Raw genomic sequence first — 26,656 nt, 5'->3', positions numbered from 1 at the left:
TCATTTCCTGAATACAGAGGCATAAGGCCACAGTAGAGCCATGGCCATCCCTCCTCTGCTCGGTTGGTTGGTCAGAGTGCAGAGCTATCCGAGCACGAACCAGCCATGGCCACATGTAGGCTGAAGCCTACTCTGCAACCACCAATGACTAAGAAGAAATCCAGATAAGGGCAGGAAAAGGAAATTGACAGAAAGATAAAGATGAGTATGAGTATGAGCACAGATGATGAAAGACTAAGACCACTTTCTTCTTACCCTGTTACACCACCATAATGTGAAAATATGAACGCAAAGGTGTTTGTCAGTGATGTCATTTATAAACAATTCCTGAGCATATGTAAAATTCAGGGGAGAAGTGTCAAAAGCTCTTATAATAAAAACTTGCCTCAGACAAGGTGATGGATTGTCTCCACACATCATGAAACTTTGGCAAAAGGAAAACCCACCTACAATAAAAATTGGAGAAAAACACTTAAAAAGAACAAACTATTTGGGGTTTGCCGATGATTTAACTCTCTTAGCTCAGATCACCAGTCTCCAAAAAATCACCCTAAAACTAGGATTACAAATATCTTTCAAGAAAACTGAGATCATGCCTATGAAACCTCTGAGCAAAAATAAAGTCTTCATAAATGATCAAACAGTTAACATAGTTCTACAATTTAAATATTTTGGAGAATTCATCTCAGACAACTTAAATGAGAAAGAACCATGGATAACAGAACTAACAAAATGCCCAATTTCTAACTTGCTCAACATATAATAAGCAATGCCTGTCAATATACACTAAGATCCAACACTATAAAACTGCAACTGTCCTGGAAGCCACTTAAGCTTATGAAACCCTGTTCCAAGTTTAAAATGAAAGAAGAACTGATCAGCTCCTCAAAGCTGGAAGAAGAATATTCATAACTTGTATAAATAAAAAATACCAGATCGAAGGAGTCTGGAGAATCCTTCCTAATGAAACTGTCTATCGAGAAATTGACCCAGTCATCAGCACAATGAAGAAGAAAAAGAATATCGTATTTCTTTCACATCTTGCTACTGCCAGGAAACCATGTTTTACAATGACTAGTGATGAAAAATCTTGGATAGAAGACAGGAGGACAATGGATCTATGAAATTCAGCAAGATCTCAAAGCAGTTAGAAGGTGCAGAGAACAAAAATAAAATTAACACCCTTCATAAGACTCCCAAATTTTCAGCAGAAATAACGCATAGAAGACAAATTGAGAAAATTATGATCAGAACAAATTAAAAAATATTGGGCAGATCACAAGAACCAAATGCCGGCCCCATGATGTAGGGGTAGTGTCCGTGCCTTTTACCCAGAGGCCCCGGATTCAATTCCCGGCCAGGTCAGGTATTTTTACCTGGATCCGAGGGCTGGTTCGAGGTCCACTCAGACTACATGATTAGAATTGAGGAGCTATCTGACGGTGAGATAGGGGCCCCGGTCGAGAAAGCCAAGAATAACAGCCAAGAGGATTCATCATGCTGACCACACGACACCTCGTAATCTGCAGGTCTTCAGGCTTGGCAGAGGTCGCTTCGTAGGCCAAGGCCCTTCAGGGCTGTAGTGCCATGGGTGGGTCACAAGAACCAAACAGTACAACCTTCAAAGAGAAATTGAATGTGGAATGACTGAAGTGGTCCAACGTGGCCAATACAGTTATTAAAAAATGTGGTCCTTTCATCTCCCAGTGATTCAACACATTTTGTGTTAAGATATATATTAACTTATTTGTATACAACTTCAGGTTCTTATGTATCAATTTATACATTAGGAGGTCTTTAATACCAAATTTAGGACAAACATTTCATCATTTTGCCACAGCAATGTCAAGGAGATAAGAACTTTAAATTAGAAGAAGATGAAGAAGAAATCACAAACATTATGAATAAACAAAATACTAGTGACATAAATGTTTTAATGACTTTCAAAGTGTTTGTTATATGTTTTAGATGTCTTTGCCAATTTTAGGTATATTTTTTAGCTGAAGATGTCTCATAATGAGATGAAACATCCTAAATTAGAATAATAATAATGTTATAGGCTCTACATTCCACCAACTACGTTTACGGTTTTTGGAGATGCCGAGGTGCCAGAATTTTGTCCCACAGGAGTTCTTTTATCTGTCAGTAAATCTACCGATGTGAGGTTGATGTATTTGAGCACTTTAAACACCGCCAGACTGAGCCAGGATGAGGTCAGAAGGCCAGTGCCTCAACCGTCTGAGCCACTCATTCCAGCTCCTAAATTAGCATATTTATATAATGTCTTAGTCCTATGTGTATGTAGGGCAAAATAAAAGTATTGAAAGGTGGAAAATCTCTCAGTCAAAGTTGAGTAAAGGTCAATACAGATCCATTCAATAAAGTTCATATACTGTGATTTATATTCTTCTTAACTTCTCATCTGTTGTTTCTTTGCTTCTCATTTAAAAACTAATGGCACTACCTATGAACTGAATGAGCCATGCACTGTATAAAGTAGACTTAACTTACTGTACTTGAGTTTGTCCTTAAAGCCCAGCCTCTTCGTGACAGCTTTCTTCACCGCATTCATAATGTCACCTTCCTTGAACTCTGATGCCTCTGCCGTTGCATTGTCATTATGCTTTACCTCCTGATCCCATCTTGTACAGTTGCTATAATCCTGAAATAAATAATTCAACAAATGTTTCTTTATATTGTTTGATAAGAGACCGCCAATTACAGGTTCAAAGTAAATAACAATCAAACCCTACTGAAAATTGTGGGTAACAGGAGATACCTCCTTTTAATACCAATAGCCTCATTTGCTTTCTGGCCCAGACTTGGTAGGTTTTATCTGGGCTCAGTCCACTGGTATGCCTGCTTTGTGTTGGTAGATTTTACAGCCACATAAAAGAACTCCTGTGGGACAAGATTCCGTCACCTGGACATCTCCAAAAATCATAAAAGAATAGTTAGTGTGACATATACAAATAACATTATTATTACCTTTTCCTTCTTTGCCTCAGAAAAATGTCAAGTCTTTCATGCAGCATGCACATGAAAAATCTCTCTCTCTCTCTCTCTCTCTCCTATCCATGTACTCTTCACAAGGTGTAGTGGCATGGCGTGTGGTTACAGAGATTTTGCCATGCTCTTCTGTATTGCACTAGATGGGTCGCTTGATATAGAGACCTCCCAACCAGATCCTTCATTTTGTAGTGCACCTTGCCGGAGCTCTTCTTCAGGTCCTTGCAATTTGCCTGCCATGATCAGCTTTACCATATCTCCAGTTCTTCTTGATATGTGGCTAAAGTATCTCAAATAGGCCTGGCTAATCTTCTTCATGAGCCTGTCCTTAATCTTGAGCTCTTCTAGCACAGAAGCATTCATCTGGTGATCGGTCCCACATTTCCACTGCTTCAATCTTCTTCCTGTCAGCTTTAGAATTGTCCAGGTTTCAGTCTGTGTATATGGCAGTGGGGAAAACCAGAGCATTTACCAGCCTGAGCTTGGTTTCGTTAGTAATGGCTCTGTCTTTTCAGATTTTCGTCATCTTCCCTGTCACATTGCGTTTCATTGCAAGGCATCTCCTCATAATTTGAAGTAGAGTCTTAGAAGAAGAAACAATCTGGATAGACAGAGATGGAAAACACATTCACTCTGTACTCAGCAGTTCTATTGATGGTGGTGTTTTACTTTCTCCCTAGATTTAGATCATACATTGACTGACTGAAAAGCTCACTTTATTGAGGCAACATACATTATGTCATAATTCCTATACAAATGGGGTGAATTTTACGGCTAAATCATTCTTGATTGCCAGCGTTTCGACCCACTATACAGTGGCCTCCACTATCTGCTGGCAACCAAGAATGTGTTGTCTGGAGGGTTTATTCCATTTATATAGCAATTATGAATGTGCTCATTCAGGACAAATATGGGAATCAAAATCTACGTACATTATGTTATCTTTAGTTTCCCACTAATGGTTGTCATTCTTCACTGGAATACCCCTACACCTCCTGATATCATTCTGTTCACTCCATATTACCTTTTTAGCATGTATGTATGTATTAAGAAATGTTGCCTGTATTTAAGTATGAGAAATATTCTAAATATGTGATAATAGTAATTAAGACAATGTCTATTTGCTTACTTTTTATTGTTGTAATATCTTATTTTTAAGCTGTATTGACTGTAATTCTAGCCTTGATATGAGACTAAAGTTCTCACCTTCCATTTGGATGGTACGGATAGAATACTTTAAGAGTTACTACTTTTTCCTATACCCATCACGCCATACGCATTGTCTTGCCAACCTCATGGAGAACATTAGACTCTCACATCAACCATCTGCTTGAGATACATTTATATCATTGATCAAGAGGATGTGAAGTAGGTGGAAATGAGATGGCATTTAGAAATATTCTTGTCATCGAACTAGTGGTAAATTTAGTTAATCCAAGCAGCCCCCATTGTTCATTATCAGGGTACTGAGATAAACGAATCTGCTCACCATATCAAAGCCTCCTGATAGTCTCAGGTGTGGCAAATTGTTGTTTCCCCAGTCCATGATCATGACCTTTGTGTTTCCAACATTGATCTCCATCTACTGTTGGCTCTTGTGAGCTGGTCCATGATAATCTCCATCTCCCTGGCGCTCGATGGTATGATGAGGGGTATCGTCTACATACCTCAAGTTGCTGATCATCTTTCCTACCCCAACTAGAGTATGGTTCCAGTGTATGGGACCCTCACCAGGATTACCTGATTCAAGAACTGGAAAAAATTCAAAGAAAAGCAGCTCGATTTGTTCTGGGTGATTTCCAACAAAAGAGTAGCATTACAAAAATGTTGCAATGTTTGGGTCGGGAAGAATTGAGAGAAAGAAGAAGAGCTGCTCGACTAAGTGGTATGTGATACAGATGTTGATTCCCATAGGGAATCTGAAATATTTGTCCTGAATGAGTAAATTTATAATACCAATATAAATGGTACGTTATTGGACATTATAAATTTTCCAGCTAACTCATTCCTGGTTGCCAGCGTTTCGCCCTCGTGTGCTAGGGTGGGCTCATCAGTTGGTACCTAGCACACCTACCAATACGCTGGCTAGTGCATACCGTGGAGGCCACTGCATAGGCTAACTGGAGCCACCGGCAGTGCCAATGCACTAAGAGACTTTGTCTCATAACTAAAAATTGATGCCTGCTTGGCCATCAGATGATACAGATGTTGATTCCCATAGGGAATCTGAAATATTTGTCCTGAATGAGTAAATTTATAATACCAATATAAATGGTACGTTATTGGACATTATAAATTTTCCAGCTAACTCATTCCTGGTTGCCAGCGTTTCGCCCTCGTGTGCTAGGGTGGGCTCATCAGTTGGTACCTAGCACACCTACCAATACGCTGGCTAGTGCATACCGTGGAGGCCACTGCATAGGCTAACTGGAGCCACCGGCAGTGCCAATGCACTAAGAGACTTTGTCTCATAACTAAAAATTGATGCCTGCTTGGCCATCAGATGATACAGATGTTGATTCCCATAGGGAATCTGAAATATTTGTCCTGAATGAGTAAATTTATAATACCAATATAAATGGTACGTTATTGGACATTATAAATTTTCCAGCTAACTCATTCCTGGTTGCCAGCGTTTCGCCCTCGTGTGCTAGGGTGGGCTCATCAGTTGGTACCTAGCACACCTACCAATACGCTGGCTAGTGCATACCGTGGAGGCCACTGCATAGGCTAACTGGAGCCACCGGCAGTGCCAATGCACTAAGAGACTTTGTCTCATAACTAAAAATTGATGCCTGCTTGGCCATCAGATGATACAGATGTTGATTCCCATAGGGAATCTGAAATATTTGTCCTGAATGAGTAAATTTATAATACCAATATAAATGGTACGTTATTGGACATTATAAATTTCCCACCCTAGCACACGAGGGCGAAACGCTGGCAACCAGGAATGAGTTAGCTGGAAAATTTATAATGTCCAATAACGTACCATTTATATTGGTATTATAAATTTACTCATTCAGGACAAATATTTCAGATTCCCTATGGGAATCAACATCTGTATCATCTGATGGCCAAGCAGGCATCAATTTTTAGTTATGAGACAAAGTCTCTTAGTGCATTGGCACTGCCGGTGGCTCCAGTTAGCCTATGCAGTGGCCTCCACGGTATGCACTAGCCAGCGTATTGGTAGGTGTGCTAGGTACCAACTGATGAGCCCACCCTAGCACACGAGGGCGAAACGCTGGCAACCAGGAATGAGTTAGCTGGAAAATTTATAATGTCCAATAACGTACCATTTATATTGGTATTATAAATTTACTCATTCAGGACAAATATTTCAGATTCCCTATGGGAATCAACATCTGTATCATCTGATGGCCAAGCAGGCATCAATTTTTAGTTATGAGACAAAGTCTCTTAGTGCATTGGCACTGCCGGTGGCTCCAGTTAGCCTATGCAGTGGCCTCCACGGTATGCACTAGCCAGCGTATTGGTAGGTGTGCTAGGTACCAACTGATGAGCCCACCCTAGCACACGAGGGCGAAACGCTGGCAACCAGGAATGAGTTAGCTGGAAAATTTATAATGTCCAATAACGTACCATTTATATTGGTATTATAAATTTACTCATTCAGGACAAATATTTCAGATTCCCTATGGGAATCAACATCTGTATCATCTGATGGCCAAGCAGGCATCAATTTTTAGTTATGAGACAAAGTCTCTTAGTGCATTGGCACTGCCGGTGGCTCCAGTTAGCCTATGCAGTGGCCTCCACGGTATGCACTAGCCAGCGTATTGGTAGGTGTGCTAGGTACCAACTGATGAGCCCACCCTAGCACACGAGGGCGAAACGCTGGCAACCAGGAATGAGTTAGCTGGAAAATTTATAATGTCCAATAACGTACCATTTATATTGGTATTATAAATTTACTCATTCAGGACAAATATTTCAGATTCCCTATGGGAATCAACATCTGTATCATCTGATGGCCAAGCAGGCATCAATTTTTAGTTATGAGACAAAGTCTCTTAGTGCATTGGCACTGCCGGTGGCTCCAGTTAGCCTATGCAGTGGCCTCCACGGTATGCACTAGCCAGCGTATTGGTAGGTGTGCTAGGTACCAACTGATGAGCCCACCCTAGCACACGAGGGCGAAACGCTGGCAACCAGGAATGAGTTAGCTGGAAAATTTATAATGTCCAATAACGTACCATTTATATTGGTATTATAAGTGGTATGTTCCGAGCTGTCAGCGGAGAGATGGCATGGAATGACATTAGTAGACGAATAAGTTTGAATGGCGTTTATAAAAGTAGGAAAGATCACAATATGAAGATAAAGTTGGAATTCAAGAGGACAAACTGGGGCAAATATTCATTTATAGGAAGGGGAGTTAGGGATTGGAATAACTTACCAAGGGAGATGTTCAATAAATTTCCAATTTCTTTGAAATCATTTAGGAAAAGGCTAGGAAAGCAACAGATAGGGAATCTGCCACCTGGGCGATTGCCCTAAATGCAGATCAGTATTGATTGATTGATTGATTGATTGATTGATTGATTGATTGATTGATTGATTGATTGATTGATTGATTGATTGATTGATTGATTGATTGATTGATTCCAGCACCTTCCTCATAATGTGCTCTGAGTAGATGTTATAGAGCAGAGGTAATAGGATGCACCCTTGTCTGACACCAGCCTCGGTCTTGAATAGTCTTGAGAGAGCATCGTTGACATGAATGTGGGACCTATTGTTACTGTAAATTGCCTTGATTAGATTTATGAGGTGTTCTGGGGTTCCCATGTACAGTAGTATATCCCAGAATGCATCCCATCTCACTTGGTCGAAGGCTTTCTTGAAGTTGATGAAGCACACAGAAACACTGCAATGTTGAATTCGGGGCTTTTTTGATCTGACGTTTGTTCAAGATCTGTTCTCTTGTGCCCTTGCCTGGGACAAAGCCTCACTATTCCTCTACAATCTGTGGTAGCAGGAAATTCTTGAGCCACTCATTGACATTGTGGATGAGGACCTTGCTGATGTGCGGTAGTTTCTGCAATCAGTGGGTGCTTCCTTCTTGTAGACGGGGATGAATACTGACTGACATCATTTGTCTGGCCACTTTTCTGTCTCTCAGACCCTTCTGCACAGGTCCAACAGCATGTCTACTCCAGCTTCTCCCATTCTGCCATGATGCCAACTACTCTAGGTGACTTGTTCCACCGAAGATGCCTTATTGCATTTTCCACCTCTGATCTCATGATTGCTGGGTCTCTATCATCTGCTGGGGAATTTTGGTTTCTTACATAAAAAATACATTCTATTAAAAAAAAAATGATAGTTACCCTTAAGCAACTGAGCTTACAGGTATATTTTTCTAGATGACATGTGTCTATCCTGCAGTTCATATGATGTGGGGTGGCATGAGAGCAAATGATTTATCCTCTTAATTTGGCTATCAATTAAGGAAGAAGGATTATCTTCAAGTATTCATCCTCCACATACGTAACATAATGTGAACTGTTTAGCCACTGTCAGCTTACCTGAATGAGCGGGTCATCATCTATTGGTGGAGGGAGGTAGACTCCTTCAGTGGAACCAAACAAACCTTCAACAAACTTCTCTGTGCTTGCTTGGGTCCTTTGTGTGTTGGTATAACGAAACTGAAAGATAAATACAACCAATTACAGTTGAATAGGGGATATGGAAAAGGTTAGTTGATAATTTAATCTGTAACATACAGGGACAGTATTATGCACTTGTAAACTGAAAGTTTTGTGACTTTGACATGACTACACCTTACTCCGCAGAATGCATGGAAAGTTGGCATTGTGAAGATCAGCCTATTTATCACAGCCTTGTCCAGCATTTTCCGCATAAAAACTGACCGCCTGCGTGCGGGTAAGCCATGACCAGCCCATTGGTTGGCATCCCCCACACCGGCCTGCCTGGCTGTCTGACTTAATTCCTGTCCTTTACCTTCCATGCTTAGTCAGTAGTCTGCATTTGTTTGCAAAGATGGGAAGACAGTTACCTTTAGAGCAAAGTATTGTCGTATGTAAATGTTATTATAAATACAAATTGGCTCATCACATTTGTGTGGAGTTTATTACGAGGCTCACCAGGCAATTGCCTTCTTTCAGAACTTCAGTTCATAGTCTTGTAAATAAGTTTGAGAATACTGGTTTAGTGGTAAAGCAGAAACACACGTGAAGATGTACATTGTTAACAGACAGAAAATTAAATGAAATTGGCACAAAACTTCAACTTTCACCACAAAAGTCACTGTCAAAACTAATTTTGAGTAATAAACTTGTAAACTTCTTTTTCAGATGTAATTCTGTTACAATTTATTTTTCAGGTAGTTTATAAATTTATTGCTCAAAATTAGTTAGAAATTAACTGAATCAAAACTGAAAAGAGATCACTTCAGATATTACCAAAAAAAAAAAGAAAAAAAGGACACTACCGAAAATTTTAGCTCAGCACTTTGGGGTTTTAGTAACTTCTGCACATACAGCAACAAAATTATTGAAATTCAAACCTTACAACCTTACATGTCCATAATTTAAAATGAGTGTATCCCGCAGCACATGCAATAAGAAGCAGTCCAGTGACCAAACTAAATCGTGTCAATCAAAATGTATTTACACTGTACAATGCCTGTTTAGGTGTGGAAGGGTGACATTTCAGCATTTGCCATAAGGTAAGCATATAGATTAGCTTTTATAGTGACTGTACAGATTTAACAAGCGAAGATACGGCACAGGCTGGCTCTAACAAAGTAGGCCATGGGTGTGGGGCAAGCCAGCCAACCTGCCGGCCTTTGCTCAGTCGTGTGCTAGCGGTCAGATTTTATATGGAAAACCCTGCATAAGTGATACATTCTATATCCCAATATTGTTAGGTAATTAAAGGTCTCATCTAAATGCCACAATGATAAATTTAACTTGAGGGTGCAACGTCCTGCCACAAGGGGCCTTGTGCACTTAGAGCTGTGGCATGTGAACATTTAAAAGACTAACAGTCAGTGGCGGCCGGTCAATACATGCTACCGGGCTCCAGCACGTAGCTTGGAACTGTAAGGAATTAGTTATTATCAGTACACTTATCCTGGTGCCTTTTCTTTGTTTTGAGTACGGTATGAATTTGTGTTTTGTGAAAATCAGGATGATATCTGTCGAACACCTAGCTCTGTTCTCCCGGGAAACTCCTCTCGTGCTCATGTGAAATGAGCTCTGGCCTGTAGCCTGGAGGAAACAATACGCAGGCGCAGCCAAGCTTGCAACACTCCCCGTAGCCGGTGGGATATACCATCAACCGGGATCAACTTTCACTGATCCCGTCTATAGATACTTGTCCTCCCGCAAGGGGGTAGAAGTGCTTGATGCCTCCTGCTACCCTGATGCTGAACATGATAAGCGATTCTGCCACTAGAGAGCAGCATCGTCTGGGCTCAAATGTACAGCGTAACTGGGGGTAACCAACCAATATCCATCTTCCTTTTGTGTCAAAAATAAGGAATTCGTACGTGAGTCAAAGAATCTTCGACTGACCCTAAGCTTAAATGTTATCCCGCATTAGAAGGTAAATTATGCTGGTAATAGAGGAGGTCTCAATGATTCAGTTGGTTGGCAGCACTTTCGGTTGCTTTCTGCGGTGTTTGATCTCGCGCTTATATTGTTGGTGTGTGTTTTTCTATCACTGTGTTAGTGTTAAAGTTCATACGGAGATTAATCCAATTATTTATCCACTACAGTGTATATCAAGTGAAATTAAACTAGCGTTCTTAGTGAGGATCTGTATTTCCAAGATTCTGTTTGCACTGAAGATTGAAAACAGCGTATTTAGCGTTTTTTGTAGCACGTAGGACGATTTTTTCACGAGCCGCCACTGCTAACAGTTATAATGGAATATAGAAAATGCACAAATGGTTTGAAAATATGTGACTGAACATTGAAAATTTACAACAACATTTCTGAAAAATTAGTAATCGGATCATCTGAACATCAGTTCTGAACCCACATGACCCTTGTCTGAGCCGAAGATAAAGGTATACAATGATGGTTACTCTACGAGCCTTAGGGTGAAGGTTATGCACAGTAAAATATTCTGGAGGTAAATAGTCCCCTATTCGGATCTCCGGGTGGGGACTACACGAGAGGGGGCAATCAACATTAAGATGGATACTGACATTCTGAGAGTCGGAGCATGGAATGTTAGAAGTTTGAATTGTTATGGTAGGTTAGAGAATCAAAAAAGGGAGATGGATAGACTAAAGATAGATGTAGTTGGTATAAGTGAAGTACATTAGCAGGAAGAGCACAATTTTTGGTCAGGTGACTACAGAATTATCAACACAAAATCAAACAAGGGAAATGTAGGACTTGGTGTAATAGTGAATAAGAAAATAGGGTGGCGGGTAAACTACTACGACCAACATAGTAAAAGGATTATTGTTGCCAAGCCAATGCTCATCACAATAGTGCAGGTCTTTATGCCTACTAGTTCAGCAGATGATGAAAAATGCGAAAGAATCTATGAAGATATAAAGGATTTAATAAAAGGTGACGAGAATCTAATTGTGATGTGAGACTGGAATACATTGGTATGCCACTTAAAAAAAGATAATACAATAGGAGAATTCGTATTGGGACAAAGGAATGAAAGAGAAAGAAAAGGGAGATGATTAGGATACTCTCAGAAGATAGGAAGGAAAGTAGGCCTCCCTCAAACAATGTACAGGATACAGTAGATATAAAAGAGGAATGGGAAGGAAAAGGGGGTGGGGGGGGGGTGGGGGAATTGTAGAAGACAGGTAGTCATCTGTTCTAAGGGGGAAGGAGACTGCAAGCTAAGTGCTCTTTTCAGGATCAGAATTCAGGACAAGTGTCTGTAGGAAATTGGTATGAGTCACTGCAGATAGAACAACAGAAGGAAGATGAGGAACAGGGAACTCTTGGTGAGAAGTGTGGAAGTAGGAGGAAGGGAAAAGGTAGGAAAGGAAAATGTAGAGTCGAGGATAGGAAAAAACAGATGGAACAAGGTCATGGAGGGGAGAAAAGAGAGGTGGAAGTAGCATCTGCAGCTGTCAGGAATGAAAGAGGAAGAAAAGGGAGATACAAAGATACAAAAGTTCAACTGACCAAGAGGGGAGGGGATCAAATGAGGTGGGTAGGGTTGAGGCTATGGTCGTGGGGGATTCTATTATGAGACGTGTGAGGAAAGTGTGGGGAGGAAAAGGAACCAGAGTAGAGTTGTTATCCAGGAATTAGGTTGAGGCAGGTGTTGAAGAAAGTAAGAAGGAGGAGGGACGGTAGAAGGTGGTAGTGTTTCACATTGGTACCAAGAATGTAAGGCAAGCATGTATAAGTACCATCATAGTTGAGAATGTGTGGGATCTGGTAAATGCAGCACAGGTGAAGTTTAAGGAAGCAGAGATTATCAGTGGAATACTGTGTAGGAGGGATACCGACTGGAAGGTGATTGGGGATATAAATGAGACTATGGAGTGGGTATGTGGGAGGGGAGGGAAAGGAGAAGGTGGAAATTTGTTTAGAAGGGTTATAGGGAGGTATATTCAGGGAAACGGGGTGGCCTAGGGGGCTGTGATAAGGGTGCAGGGAACTGGAAGTCAAGTAGGGATGGCATAAAAATATTAGTGTTGAAGTGTAGAAGTATTTTAAAGAAAGGAATAGAATTAAGCAATTTTGTAATAGGAGTTGATCATGGCTGTGAAATGATATATTGGATGCAGAAATGTTCTCATGGGACAGGAGTGTGTATTGTAGAGATAGGATAGGAATGGTAGGAGGGGGAGTATTCATTCTGGTTAAAGAAGAATTTGTAAGCTACGAAAAAGTTAAAGATGACAAATATGAAATTCTAGGTGTAAGGCTCATTTCTAAAGATAGTAGGCAACTTGATGTCTTTTGAGTGTACAGACCGGGAAAGGGTAGCACTGATGCTGATTCAGAATTATTTGATAAGATAATCAGCTATGTGAGAAAAGACATGGAAAGAAATGTGATTGTAGTGGGAGATCTTAATTTACCAAATGTAAATTGGGAAGGTAATGAAAATGACAGGAAGCATGACCAACAAATGGAAAATAAGTTAATATGGGAAGGACAGCTGATACAGAAAGTGATGGAACCAACTAGAGGGAAGAATATACTGGACATGGTGCTGGTAAAACCAGATGAGCTCTATAGATAAACCGAAGTAATAGATGGTATTAGTGATCACAAAGCTGTTTTTGTTGTAGTTAAAAATAAATGTGATAGAAAGGAAGGTCTTGAAAGTAGGGCTATTAGGCAGTACCATATGGCTGATAAAGCAGGCATGAGGGAGTTTAAAAAAAGTAAATATGATCTGTGGGAAACAATAAATAAAAATGTAAACAGACTCTGGGATGGGTTTAAAGCAGGCCTTTCCAACTCGAGCACTTAGTGCCGGGGCGCACCAGCGCTGCACTCAGCAGCACCTTTCCCCTCCTTCCCCACCTACCCCGCGCAGTGGTCGGTGCATGTGTGCGTAAGAGACAGTACATTCATTCTCGTTTTCTCTGTGTGTGTGTCATTCTCAGTAGAATCTAGTCGATAGAACAGGCAGTGGAGCAGTTGGTTTCTCCTTCATTAAAAATGTCGTTTAATCCTTCATGGGTGGATTCATATTTTGTTCTCAATACCGAAGGGAAAGCTCAGTGTTTAATTCGTCATGTCATTTTAAGTGTAAAGTCTTCAACCGTGCGACGACACTACCACAATAAACATGTTTCCACCTATGATGACATCGTTGGCACAGCAAGAACCGAACAAATTGCTAAGGTAAAATCGGAATTGCCAAGTTCTCCAGAGTTACGTAACAACTTACTCATTAGGAATTGTTTTGCATGCAATTTAGGAGATTTGTTTTCGTTTTTGGTTTTGTATTATTAAGAACTGTTTAGAATTAGACTTAGGTGTGCTGCTAAGAAAAAACACCGGTGGAGTTGGTGACGTGGGTAGGGGCGCTCAGCTGTGAGCTTGCATCCGGGAGATAGTGGGTTCGAACCCTACTGTCGGCAGCGCTGAAGATGGTTTTCCATGGTTTCCCATTTTCAAACCAAGAAAATACTGGGGCTGTTACTTAATTAATTCCACGGCCGCTTCCTTGCCATTCATAGCCTTTTCCTATCCCATCATCGCCATAAGACCTATTGCAAAAATGAACCCACAAGGATAATTATTTTAATTATTTTATCTCCCTGTCCCACATATACTTGAACCCAATACTTTAGAAGGCGCAGTTTGAGCACGTTATGGGCTATTGTTGCTCTGAAAATTGAAAAAAAAAACCAAACAGATGTTTTCAATTCTGAATTTAAATAAATGGAGAACTAGGACTTCTCTGTCTGATGCGGACTTAGAGGCTGTACTTAGAATTTCTACTGCCAAATTGATTGTACCCATTATTGGTAAATTAGTTGCCGCAAAACGATGTTAGCAATCGACTTAAACGCTAAATATACATTAAGGCAAACGCAAAGTATGTACAGAATAAATTGTGTGTTTATGTGTTCACAGTACTGTCATAAATAATATTGTTTTCATAAGCTGTGCGCTGACTTGATGACCTGTGGTTCTGCCTCTGTCACTTCCCCTCCTTCCCCCACCACCTCAACGGTGCTATAGTACAGCACCGGGGTTTCTGCCGGGGCAGTGGAAGCACCTCAGTTGGAATCGCTTGGTTTAAAGCAATTGTTGAGGAATGTGAAAACAGATTTGTACCTTTAAAGGTGGTAAGGAATGGTAAAGATGCACTATATAATAACAGAGAAATAAAGAGACTAAGAAGGAGGTGCAAAGTGGGAAGAAATGGAGTTAGAAATGGCTGTGGAAGTAAAGAGAAATTGATGGAAATTACTAGGAAATTGAATCTAGCAAAGAAGTCAGTTAAGGATAACATGATGGCAAGCATAATTGGCAGTCATACAAATTTTAGTGGAAAATGGAAGGGTATGTATAGGTACTTTACAGCAGAAAAATAGGTTCCAAGGACATTCCAGGTATCATTAATGAACAAGGGAAGTGTGTTTGTGAGGATCTTCAAAAGGCAGAAGTATTCATTCAGCAGTACGTACAGATTGTTGGTTACAAGGATAATGTCCAGATAGAGGAGGTGATTAATACTAAAGAAGTATTAAAATAGAGTTAACAGAGTGGAAGTGCAAATGATAAAAGCTATGTACAAAAATTATGTTAGTAGTGTGAAGACTAGTATAGGAAAAACAAAATGGTTTAAAGTTGAAACTGGTCTCCGACAGGGAGGTGTACTATCCCCCATACTATTCATCATAGTCGTGGATGAAATTCGTAAGAACATTAAACAGAGATTGGGAAGACAAAGCCATGTTGTTTGCAGATGATTTAGTGATATGGGGTGAGGATGAAATGGAAATGAAACAAGTAGATGTATGGAATGAAGAGACAGAAAAATTTGGGATGAAAGTAAGCACAGAGAAAAGTAAAACAATAGTAATGACAAGGGGAAGGAAGGAAGAAAGGAAGGAAGGAAGAAAGGAAGGAAGGAAGGAAGGAAGGAAGGAAGGAAGGAACAAAGGAAGGAACAAAGAGGAAAGATAAAACTGAATGGTAAAATTCTGGAAGTGGTTAAAAGTTTCAAGTACTGTACTTGGGAAGCAGTGGCGTATGATGGGATCAAGTTGTGGGCTACGACTAGGTTTAGGTTACCCGTTTTCAATGGTTGGTTTAGTGAATGTCAAGCCTTCAGAGTTTTGAGCTGCAGCCAATAGCCAATGGAGAAGCCTGCTGTGTTAAGGCTGCTTTACAAGCTACCACCCTGGCCTCTGCCTCTGCCACTGCCAATACTAAACACCTGATCAGTGGAGATGGTAGCCTAAGGTTTAGCAAATTAAAGTCCGGCTTTGTGGCTAAATGGATAGAATGCTTGCCTTTGGTCCGCTGGTCCCAGTTCAATTTTCATAATTAACCCTGTCATACTGTTAATTCCCCTAGCTTGGGGGCTGGGTGTTTATGACGTCTTCGCCATTAATTTTATCCTCATTAGGTCACCACCAAGCCTATGCAGATGCCATGCACTATTATTATTAAATAAAAAATTTAATTTTACAGTGGTTGTTCCCATCATTCATTGGTTAATTAGCTTCCTCGGGAGATCAGTGGTAGTGTCTGACCCATAATCACGGGTTCGATTCCAACCAACAAAAGAGAACACTGAACCTGAAAGATTGCATGTCATTTTTAGCAGATCTATCTATATAAAAAGAAAACTGTATTACTCTTATAACAGCGGCCCCGCAGTGTCTTCCTACAAGGATGTAGAAGTAAACGGGTGTGAAATACCAGCACTCTGTTATCTATATAATTAAGTCAGAAGTATGAGGTGAGGAAGTATATATGATGAGTAACGCGTGGTTGATAATTAGTAGTGGCGATAGGATGGACTGAAACCTAACACACGTATCGTCCTGGTCCCTGCACCTATCCGATACACAGCAGCAAGCCACATGAGGTGAATCGAGGGGAAAGGGATGAGAGTCTGAGCTGCAATATCACTCTCCGATGCCTTGCTCTCAGAAATATGTGTGACTTTTTTCTCATTTCTTTCAAGTTTTGTAAATGAAACAATGGGTCAGATGTTTACATTATAATGTGCTTTGGGGCACTGTTGGGAAGTGTGATCACAGAAGATGGAAAGATAACTGAGGAAATTGGGAAAAGAATACAACAAGCAAACAGCTTCTACCAGAGTGTAAGGGGTATTTTGTAGAACCAAGATGTCCCAAAGAAATGTAAGAAAGTATTATATTCAACCTATTATGAACACATAATAACTTATGCAACTGGATTGTGGACTACAACAAAACAAGAGGAGAGTAGAATACAGCCAGCAGAGATGAAGGTCCTAAGAGGTATCTAGGGCAAGACTAGAAAGGATAGAATTAGAAATGAAGAGATAAGGAAAAAGGACAGGAATCTTGAAACTTCAAGACAAGATAGAAACAAGAAAGCTAAAAATGAGAATGGGACAAGAGAGAGTGCCAAAAAAAGTTTTTTTCAGAGAAGTTAATAGAAAAGAGACCACGAGGAAGACCCCCCCAGGTTCAGTGTGAGAGTGCATAGAGAAGAGGGGAGGAAAACCAGAAGATGTACTTAAAAGAGGAGAAGAGTGGTGGAGAGACAGGCAGCGATGGAGGTCCTTGATTCACAACCCGATCCAGGAAGCTGGAAACGGGAAATGAAGATGACAATTTTTGCTGGAGGAGCCTGTACTTGAATAAAACAACAGACGTATTCAATGTCCAAAACATTTCAGAATGTTAGTGATAGATGCATATGACTCACTTCGTAGAGTTCCGGTGAGTAGGCCGAACTCAGCAATGTGGGGAATTTCTTCTTCATCCTTACAGCCAGGTCCCTCAGATCCTTCTCACCCTGACTTGTCAATTGCATATCCTGTTCATTGGTCACATTAAACTCCCAGGCTTTCAAGTTGTCCAGGTCTTTTTTACACAGATTTCCATCTGAAAGAATAGTAAGCATTATGATGATCTCCTATCAGTGGCATCTGGTGAAGTTTTAGCCTAGGTAGAGACTGTGGGATCCACACCAAGATTACTTGATATACGAACTGGAAATGATAAAAGGAAAGCAGCATGATTTGTTCTGGGTGATTTCCAGCAGAAGAGTAGTGTTACGAAAATGTTACTTACTGTGGTCTCAGAACACTTAGAATTGAGGAGATGAGCTGCTCGACTAAGCAGTATGTAATATCAATATAAATGGTCCCTTATTGGACGTTATAAATTTTCCAGCTAACTCATTCCTGGTTGCCAGCGTTTCGCCCCAGTGCGCTAAGTTGGTGCATTGGCACTGCCAGTGGCTCCAAGTAGCGTACGCAGTGGCCTCCACTGTATGCACTAGCCATGCGTCTTGGTGGGTGTGCTATTTACCAACTGATGAGCCCAACTTAGCACACTGGGGTGAAACGCTGGCAACCAGGAATGAGTTAGCTGGAAAATTTATAATGTCCAGTAACGGACCACTTATATTGGTATTATAAATTTACTAATTCGGGACAAATATTTCAGCTTTACTATGAAAATCAACACCAGTAACATAAGCAGTATGTGATATTATTATAGGGTGTATTATGATATTATGATATAATTGGACATCATAAATTTTCCAGCTAACTCATTCCTGGTTGCCAGCGTTTTTCCCCAGTGTGCTAAATCCAATGACGGACCATTTATATTGGTATTACATATCATCTGATGGCCAGGCAGGCATCAATTTTTGGTAATGAGACAAAGTCTCTCATACTGCATTGGCACTGCCGGTGGCTCCAAGTAGCCTACGCAATGGCCTCAACGGTATGCACTAGCCATGCATCTTAGTGGGTGTGCTATTTACCAACTGTTGAGCTCAGCTTAGCATACTGGGGCAAAACGCCGGCAACCGGGAATGAATTAGTTGGAAAAATTTATAATGTCCTTTATATTGGTATTATAAGTAGTATGTTCCGTCCTGTCATTGGAAAAATGGTGTTGAATGATATTAGTAGGCAAATAAACTTGAGTGGACCATTTAAAGCTAGGAAAGATTTTAATATGAAGATAAAGTTGGAATTCAAGAAAACAAATTGAGGCAATCATTCATTTATAGGAAGAGGAATTAGGGATTGGAATAATATAACATATATAATATAAATTTTCAACTTCTTTAAAATCATTTGAGAAAAGACTAGGTAAACAACTGATAGGTGATCTGCCACCTGGGGACAGCCCCAAATGCAAATTGGCGATGATTGATTGTTGATTAATATACTACCCAACATATTATGTGTATAATTTCTGTTGTATTTGTAATGCTTCATTTTATGGATACAGTACTTTCTTCTATATGGTTATGATATATTTTCTGTTCAGTATCACCATCCAAGTAATTCCACTACAGTGTGCATATTGATAGTTGTAACAACTTGAGAAGATACATTTTTCTCGTAAGCAACACTAGATTGCACAATATCTCCAACCAAAAATGCATTGTACTTTCAAATATTTGATTGGATATCACTCTTCCCATAAACCTGAAAACCACTTGTTCCTAAATTCCTGACGCTGTAAAAATTTGGTTTCATCAATTGTTCTTTACAATCTTTTGTATTACATGGTGCATTCATGAGGATGAAGAAAACATTCAAATGTATCAAAATAGTTTTTGTGAAGAAACCCTTACCTACGTACTAAAATTCTAGGGGCAGATAATCCTGTAGTTTTGTCCTCTACGGTCACATCAATCATCACAATAACTGAAAATCTAGAAGGAAGTTACAAAATTTTGGCATTGTTTAGGCTCTCTTTTGATATTCCTTTCATGTTTTCAGCAACACTGATGTTGAAACATCCAATGAAACGTTGCTTTCAATTATTAGTATTGTTATTTGAACATCAAATCTTTGAATATTTCTGTTTCTAAGGTACTAGCTACTTTAACAGTGAATGCAGCATTATTAAGTCACCAGTCTACGCAACACCTACCTCCTGATTTGTGATTTTTTATGATTTCATCTCTGAAGCTCTTCAGGGCTCGGAGCTTCTTGATGGTACTTTTTTTGGGGAACCTTGTTCCATGTCGGCACAGCATCCATACCTGTACGGGCTCGCAGTCTGAAACATGAAGGAAAAGAATTCAGTTCTGTCGGTTAGCAATATGATATCATTCTATAGCAAATTCATAGTATGAACAAGTAGCCATATACCCTACAGGATAGAGAAAAGTATTGTTTTAAATATGTCTGTTTTACATAGCATGATAGATAAACTTAGTATGGTACCGATCAACTCTTTATGCTGATCAACATCACACAACATTTTTCCCTTTCCCCATCTATACCACATAACCATACCTCTTGCAGTTTCCCTCCCTTTCATCACCGTTATGTTACATTGACAGCTGTTGTCCTATAAGCAGTTTGATATTGCACTTGATGAAAACTGCAGGATCATTACGGGTTGCCTGAAACCTACTCCCATTGACGAAATCCAATAATTTAGGGTGCATTGTCCATGGCGAGATTCAAATAGAGTTCCTTTGCTAGTTATTATATCACATTACACATTGAAGGTTTCTGGTGATGTAAGGATGGGAAAGGGCCATGATTGGAAAAGTAATGACCATGGCTTTAATTAAGGCACAACCTCAACATTTGCCTGGTGTGAAAATAGGAAGCCACAGGAAACCATCTTCAGGGCTGCCGACGCTGGAATTGGAACCACCATCTCCCGAATGTAACTTCACAGCTATACAAAAGAGAGAGTGGTGAACATTGAAGATTTAAGACATTTATATCAGAAGCATATTCATTCTTTTCACTTTTCCCTTCCCACTGAGAGTTAAGTCTAGGAAAATCTTCATTTAAACAACCATCAAAGCTTGAAGGGGAAACAGATACTGCCAAGATCAAAATGTGGAAAGAAACAACTGATCACCTCTTAAACTGGATGGAACCAAAGGAAAGCCTCTTTTGTGGTCAGTAGTGGCAATTGGAAATTAGAAGTGTGTGTATGTGTGGGGGGGGCACGAAAATTTATAGACAACAAAAGGTACCCAGGTCTTATTGATATAACTGGAGTGGTAAGGCATCAAAATTGAAAACAAATAGCTAAAAAATGGTAAGTTTTTATACTCTCTGAACAAATTTTAATTGAGATGTAAAGGTTGACATTTTATCAACTTAAGTGCTATAACAATATTTTCAAAGAATTGGAAAAAATGAACATTTCCTTTGATAAATTATTCCAATCCCTCACTCCTCGTGCTGTAAATGAATATTTTCCCCAATTTGTCCTCTTGAATTTCAACTATCTTCTTACTTTTGAAAGCTTCACTCAAGCTTATTCATCTACTAATGTCATTCCATACCATCGACTCCAATGAGCCCCACAGGCTCTTAACTTAGGAGCGTGTGTTGGCGACCACGGGGCTCTTAGTTGAGTCATGCCATTGCTTCCACTTACTTGTGCCAGACTCCCCACTTTCATTTGTCCTATATGACATCCCTTGGTCAACACTTGTTCTTTTCTGACTCCGATGGTGCTAGGTGTCTAGGCCTAGGGAGTCTTTAATTTTCACGCCCTGTCTAGGCCTAGGGAGTCTTTAATTTTCACGCCCTTTGTGGAGCTCGTCTTTCCATATCTGATATCTTAATTTTTTGAAGGGTTGGACCAATTCCACTTCTTTCTTATTAGTGTTAATAGAGGATGGTTTCTCTTAAAACAATAATCACCACCACCACTCTCTCCATAAATAGCATTATCTGTGATGATATAGATGTTGATTCCCATAGGGAATCATAAATATTTATTCCGAATGAGTAAATTTATAATACCAATATAAATGGTCCGTTATTGGACATTATAAATTTTCCAGCTAACTCATTACTGGTTGCCAGCATTTCGCCCCCGTGTGCCAGACTGGGCTCATCAGTTGGTACCTAGCACACCTACCAAGACGCTGGCTAGTGCATACCGTGGAGGCCACTGCGTAGGCTAACTGTAGCCACCGGCAGTGCCAATGCACTACGAGACACTTTGTAGGTGTGCTAGGTACCAACTGATGAGCCCAGCCTGGCACACGGGGGCGAAACGCTGGCAACCAGTAATGAGTTAGCTGGAAAATTTATAATGTCCAATAATGGACCATTTATATTGGTATTATAAATTTACTCATTCGGAACAAATATTTCTGATTCCCTATGGGAATCAACATCTATATCATCTGATGGCCAAGCAGGCATCAATTTTTTGTAGTGGGACAAAGTGTCTCGTAGTGCATTGGCACTGCCGGTGGCTACAGTTAGCCTACGCAGTGGCCTCCACGGTATGCACTAGCCAGCGTCTTGGTAGGTGTGCTAGGTACCAACTGATGAGCCCAGCCTAGCACACGGGGGCGAAACGCTGGCAACCAGTAATGAGTTAGCTGGAAAATTTATAATGTCCAATAACGGACCATTTATATTGGTATTATCTGTGATTCCAGTTCTTTACTCATATCATATACGAACACAAAGGACCAATAATACTGCTCTGTGGGATCCCCCTCATAATCATTACAGGAACAGATAACACTTATCCTTCTCTAATTCTCTGAGTTCTACTTTTCAGAAATGTACCCATCCATTCAACCACTCTTTTGTCTAGTCCAATAGCCCTTATTTTTGTCAGTAATCAGTGATGACAAATCTGTGCATGAATACCTTTCAGTTAAAAAAATGAAGGAAATCGACCAGATAGAATGGCCGGACTGACTGACTTTAGTTTTCATAATTTGTTTAATATATAGTTTATTAGTATTACCTTTCATAGAGTTATTAGCTAATAATATTAGTAATTAGTTTATGAGTCAAAATTATTAGTACCGTAGATATTCCAAATAGGCTAATATTAGTAATTTTTTCATAGCCAACCAACGTGACTAATAAAGGTTACTTATATTATTGGGGTTATTTCCATGAGTGTGTTTTGACTCATAATCCATATTATTAGTAAAACCAAAGTGATTTATATTTTAATATTTTGGCATAAAATCGTGAAGATCATTGAAATGGTCTACTCAGATTCAAATAGTGATGAGGAGCTGGTGTAGGTACCGGTACCTGTTCATCATCCAATAAATGTTAGGCAAAAAAAAAAAAAAAAAGTCTTGTAGCCTACTAGTAGGTAACAAACATATGAATACAATGAGGGATTTGGGTTAGATTACAGAACTTTTGAGCATTTGCTTGATAGGACTGGTAGCCTAATATCTTAGAATGTCCCATTGCAAGGAATGAAGCATTAACTTCAAAACAGCAGCTTAAATTGCACTCCAGGGGTTGGCAGTGATACACAATATCATTGTGTCTGTGATAAGTAGATATATATGGACCAGCATTTGTTGATTGATACAGGAAACATTTCTTGAACATAATGCTCATATGTGGACCAAATTTAGAATTCTACAATGTTTGTGCGAATTGGCCTGGTAGTGTCAGCGATGATAGGGGGAACTGAACAATAAGATGGCTAATCATTGGAGAACATTTCCTGGTGCAGTTCTGCTTGGAGGTTCCATCTATCCTTTAAAATCTTGGTTTATACCACCAGTAAACCAAGATTTTACTAGTCTATCTCAAGAGAGATTTTAAAAACACATAAAATAAAAATTGTAAAAAGAACAAAGAGGATTTTAGAGTGTGCAATAGGCTGGAAATAGTTGACGTGTTAACTCAAGCACTTTCTGCAAACAAACTTTATTCTCTCACATTATTTTCACTTACTTTAGCCATTCCCATATGCATGTCACAGCAACGAAAATATAAAGTGAGCCTGTTGAACATATATGGATTAATAGCCTGTTGTAGCCAACTTATTCTAACCACCATTTGTATCAGCTGACTAATGAACTAATATTATGAGTGAAGAAAATTTATTAGTCATGTGTAGGCCTAAATCTGTATGAAACAGAATATGGTTAACTAATAATTATTTTTATGAGTTCTAATATTAAAATTATCTTCTTGAAGAAACCTTGTCCAAAAAATTCCTTTAAAAAAAATAAAGTCAATTTACCGTTCAGGTTTCGTTTCTCCCCGGACTCAGCAAGGGATTCCACCTCTACCGCCTCAAGGGTAGTGTCCCGGAGCATCAGACATTTCGTTGGGGATATAACTGAGAAGGAGGACCCGTACCTCTCCCAGGTGGCCTCACCTGCTATGCTGAACAGGGCCCTTGTAGGGTATGGAAAGATTGGAAGGGATAAGCAAGGAAGAGGGAAGGAAGCGGCCGTGGCCTTAAGTTAGGTACCACCCCAGCAGTTGCCTGGAGAAGAAGAGGTGGGAAATCACGGAAAGCCACTTCAAGGATGGCTGAGGTGGGAATCGAACTCCCCTCTACTCAGTTGACCTCCCGAGGCTGAGTGGACCCCGTTCCAGTCCTCATACCGCTTTTCAAATTTCGTGGCAGAATCGGGAATCGAGCCCGGGCCTCCAGGGGTGGAAGGTAATCACACTAATAATAATAATAATAATAATAATAATAATAATAATGGTGTATGGCCTCCGGAGAGGCCTGGTGCGGGTCTTTTTCTCGTAGACGGCCTATTAGGTGACCTGCATGTCTGTGGAGATGAGGGCCCTACCTAGGATGATTTCTAATGCTGAATACGCCACACACACCCAGTCCCCGAACCACTGGAATTAACCAATTAAGGTTAAAATCCTCAACCTGGCCAGGAATCGAACCCAGGACCCACTGGACCACTGGACACCAGCACGCTAACCATTTAGCCATGTAGCCGGACATCACATTAACACCACACTAATCACACTACACCACAGAGGTGGACCAAAAAAAAAAAAAAAAAAAAAAATACTCCCTAGATTTAAATTATATTCTAGAATGACTTGTAGCACAGCACTAGTCAGTATAGTGAAGAAAGAATACCGCGTAATTGAAAATGTTGATATTTTCTGAGTAAATTATCTAGGAAACAGCTAAACAATACACATTTCAGAGACACCATTTTGAGTGGATAATTTTCTATACCTCCCCTGGGAACGTGCCGCGGTGGGGAGACTTGAGTGTCCCAATGAAGCAGACAGCCGAGCCGTAGGTGCAACCATATCGGATGGGTATCTGTTGAGAGACCAGACTAACAAATGGTTCATCGAAAGGGATTGAGGGGGGGGGGGCATTGCAGTCTTTCGGAAATTGCATTGCGGCAGTCTACATGATTGACTGATTTGGTCTTGTGATATGGATTAGCCATGTTGACAATGCTACATGGGAAACTACAGCAGTAACTAATTCCCGAGGATATGAAACTCTCTCTGTATGAATAATGTTCTGATGATGGCTTCCTCCCGGGTAAAATATTCCGGAGGTGAAAATAATAGTCCCCCTCTCGGATTTCTGAGTGGGGACTACATGAGAGGGGGCGATCATCAGGAAGATGGATACTGACATTCTGCGAGTCGGAGCGTGGAATGTTAGAAGTTTGAATTGTTGTGGTAGGTTAGAAAATCTGAAAAGGGAGATGGATAGACTAAAGTAGATATAGTTGATATAAGTGAAGTATGTTGGCAGGAAGAGCAGGATTTTTTTGTCAGGCGACTACAGAATTATCAACACAAAATCAAACACGGGAAATGCAGGAGTTGGTTTAATAATGAATAGGAAAATAGGGCAGCGGGTATGCTACTACGACCAGCATAGTGAAAGAATTATTGTTGTCAAGATAGACACCAAGCCAATGCCCACCACAATAGTGCAGGTCTATATGCCTACTGGTTCAGCGGGTGATGAAGAAATCGAAAGAATATACGAAGAGATAGAAGATTTAATACAATGTGTAAAAGGCGACGAAAATCTAATTGTGATGGAAGACTGGAATACAGTGGTAGGCCAAGGAAGAGAAGGTAGCATAGTAGGAGAATTCGGATAGGGACAAAAAAATGAAAGAGGAAGCCGGCTGGTTGAATTCTGCACCGATCATAATTTAGTCCTTGCTAACACTTGGTTCAAACACCACAAACAATGACTGTATACATGTACGAGACCTGGAGACACTGGAAGGTATCAAATAGACTTCATTATGATTAGGCAGAGATTCAGAAACCAGGTGTTGGATTGCAAGACTTTCCCAGGAGCAGATGTGGACTCTGACCACAACCTGTTAGTCACGAAATGCCATGTGAAACTGAAGAAATTGAAGAAAGGAAGGAATGCAAGGAAAAGGAATCTAAACAAGTTGAAAGAAAAGAGTGTGAGGGATTGTTTCAAGGAACACGTAACACAACGACTAAATGAAAAAGCTGAAGGAAACACAGTACAGGAAGAATAGACAGTCATGAACAATGAGATAAGTAAGGCTGCTGAAGAAAAGTTAGGAAAGATCAACTAAGAAAGTGTGGATAACTCAAGAGATACTAGACCTAAGTGACGAACGGGAAAAGTACAAGAATGCAAAAAATGAGGAGGGCAGAAAAGAATACAGGCAAATAAAGAATGAAGCAGATAGAAAGTGCAGGACAGCTAAGGAAGAATGGCTGAAAAAGAAGTGCAAGGAGGTTGAAGGTTCTATGGTCCTAGGAAAGGTAGATGCTGGATACAGGAAACTCAAGGAAAACTTTGGAGAAAGGAAAACTAGGTGTGTGAATATTAAGAGCTCAGAGGGAAAACCACTTCTAGGGAAAGAAGACAAGTCAGAAAGATGGCGGGAACATATGCAACAGTTGTATCAAGATAAAGAAGTAGATGATAGGGTTCTGGAACAAGAAGAGGCTGTTGATGCTGATGACATGGGAGACCCAATTTTGAGGTCAGAATTCGCCAGAGCTTTAAGAGACCTAAGTAGGAACAAGGCACCAGGAATATTGATGACATACCCTCAGAATTATTGACTGCCTTAGGAGAAACCGGCATGGAGAGGTTATTCCATTCAGTGTGTAAGATGTATGCGACAGGATGGCAGAATGTTGATATACCTATTCCAGACTACTGCACCATTAGTTTAGTACCTCACGCCTGCAAAATATTATTCACAGAAGAAGAGGAAATCATAACCCC

The 26,656-nt window shown here is 40.1% G+C and overlaps 1 protein-coding gene across 1 annotated transcript in view; it reads right to left on the bottom strand.

The window, feature by feature from the left end:
* LOC136875975 (multiple inositol polyphosphate phosphatase 1) overlaps positions 1 to 26,656 on the bottom strand; it is a 75,053-nt gene that overhangs the window by 25,249 nt on the left and 23,148 nt on the right. The window contains exons 2-5 of the mRNA XM_067149590.2: positions 19,589 to 19,717; positions 17,391 to 17,569; positions 8,565 to 8,684; positions 2,512 to 2,662 (exon numbers count right to left, since the gene is read on the bottom strand). Coding sequence (XP_067005691.2) covers positions 2,512 to 2,662; positions 8,565 to 8,684; positions 17,391 to 17,569; positions 19,589 to 19,717 — 579 coding nt within the window. The remainder of the gene's footprint in view (positions 1 to 2,511; positions 2,663 to 8,564; positions 8,685 to 17,390; positions 17,570 to 19,588; positions 19,718 to 26,656) is intronic.

This window comes from Anabrus simplex, chromosome 6 (assembly GCF_040414725.1).
Source record: "Anabrus simplex isolate iqAnaSimp1 chromosome 6, ASM4041472v1, whole genome shotgun sequence".
Classification (NCBI taxonomy): Eukaryota; Metazoa; Arthropoda; class Insecta; order Orthoptera; family Tettigoniidae; genus Anabrus; species Anabrus simplex.
This window is presented reverse-complemented; position numbering and strand designations above follow the sequence as displayed.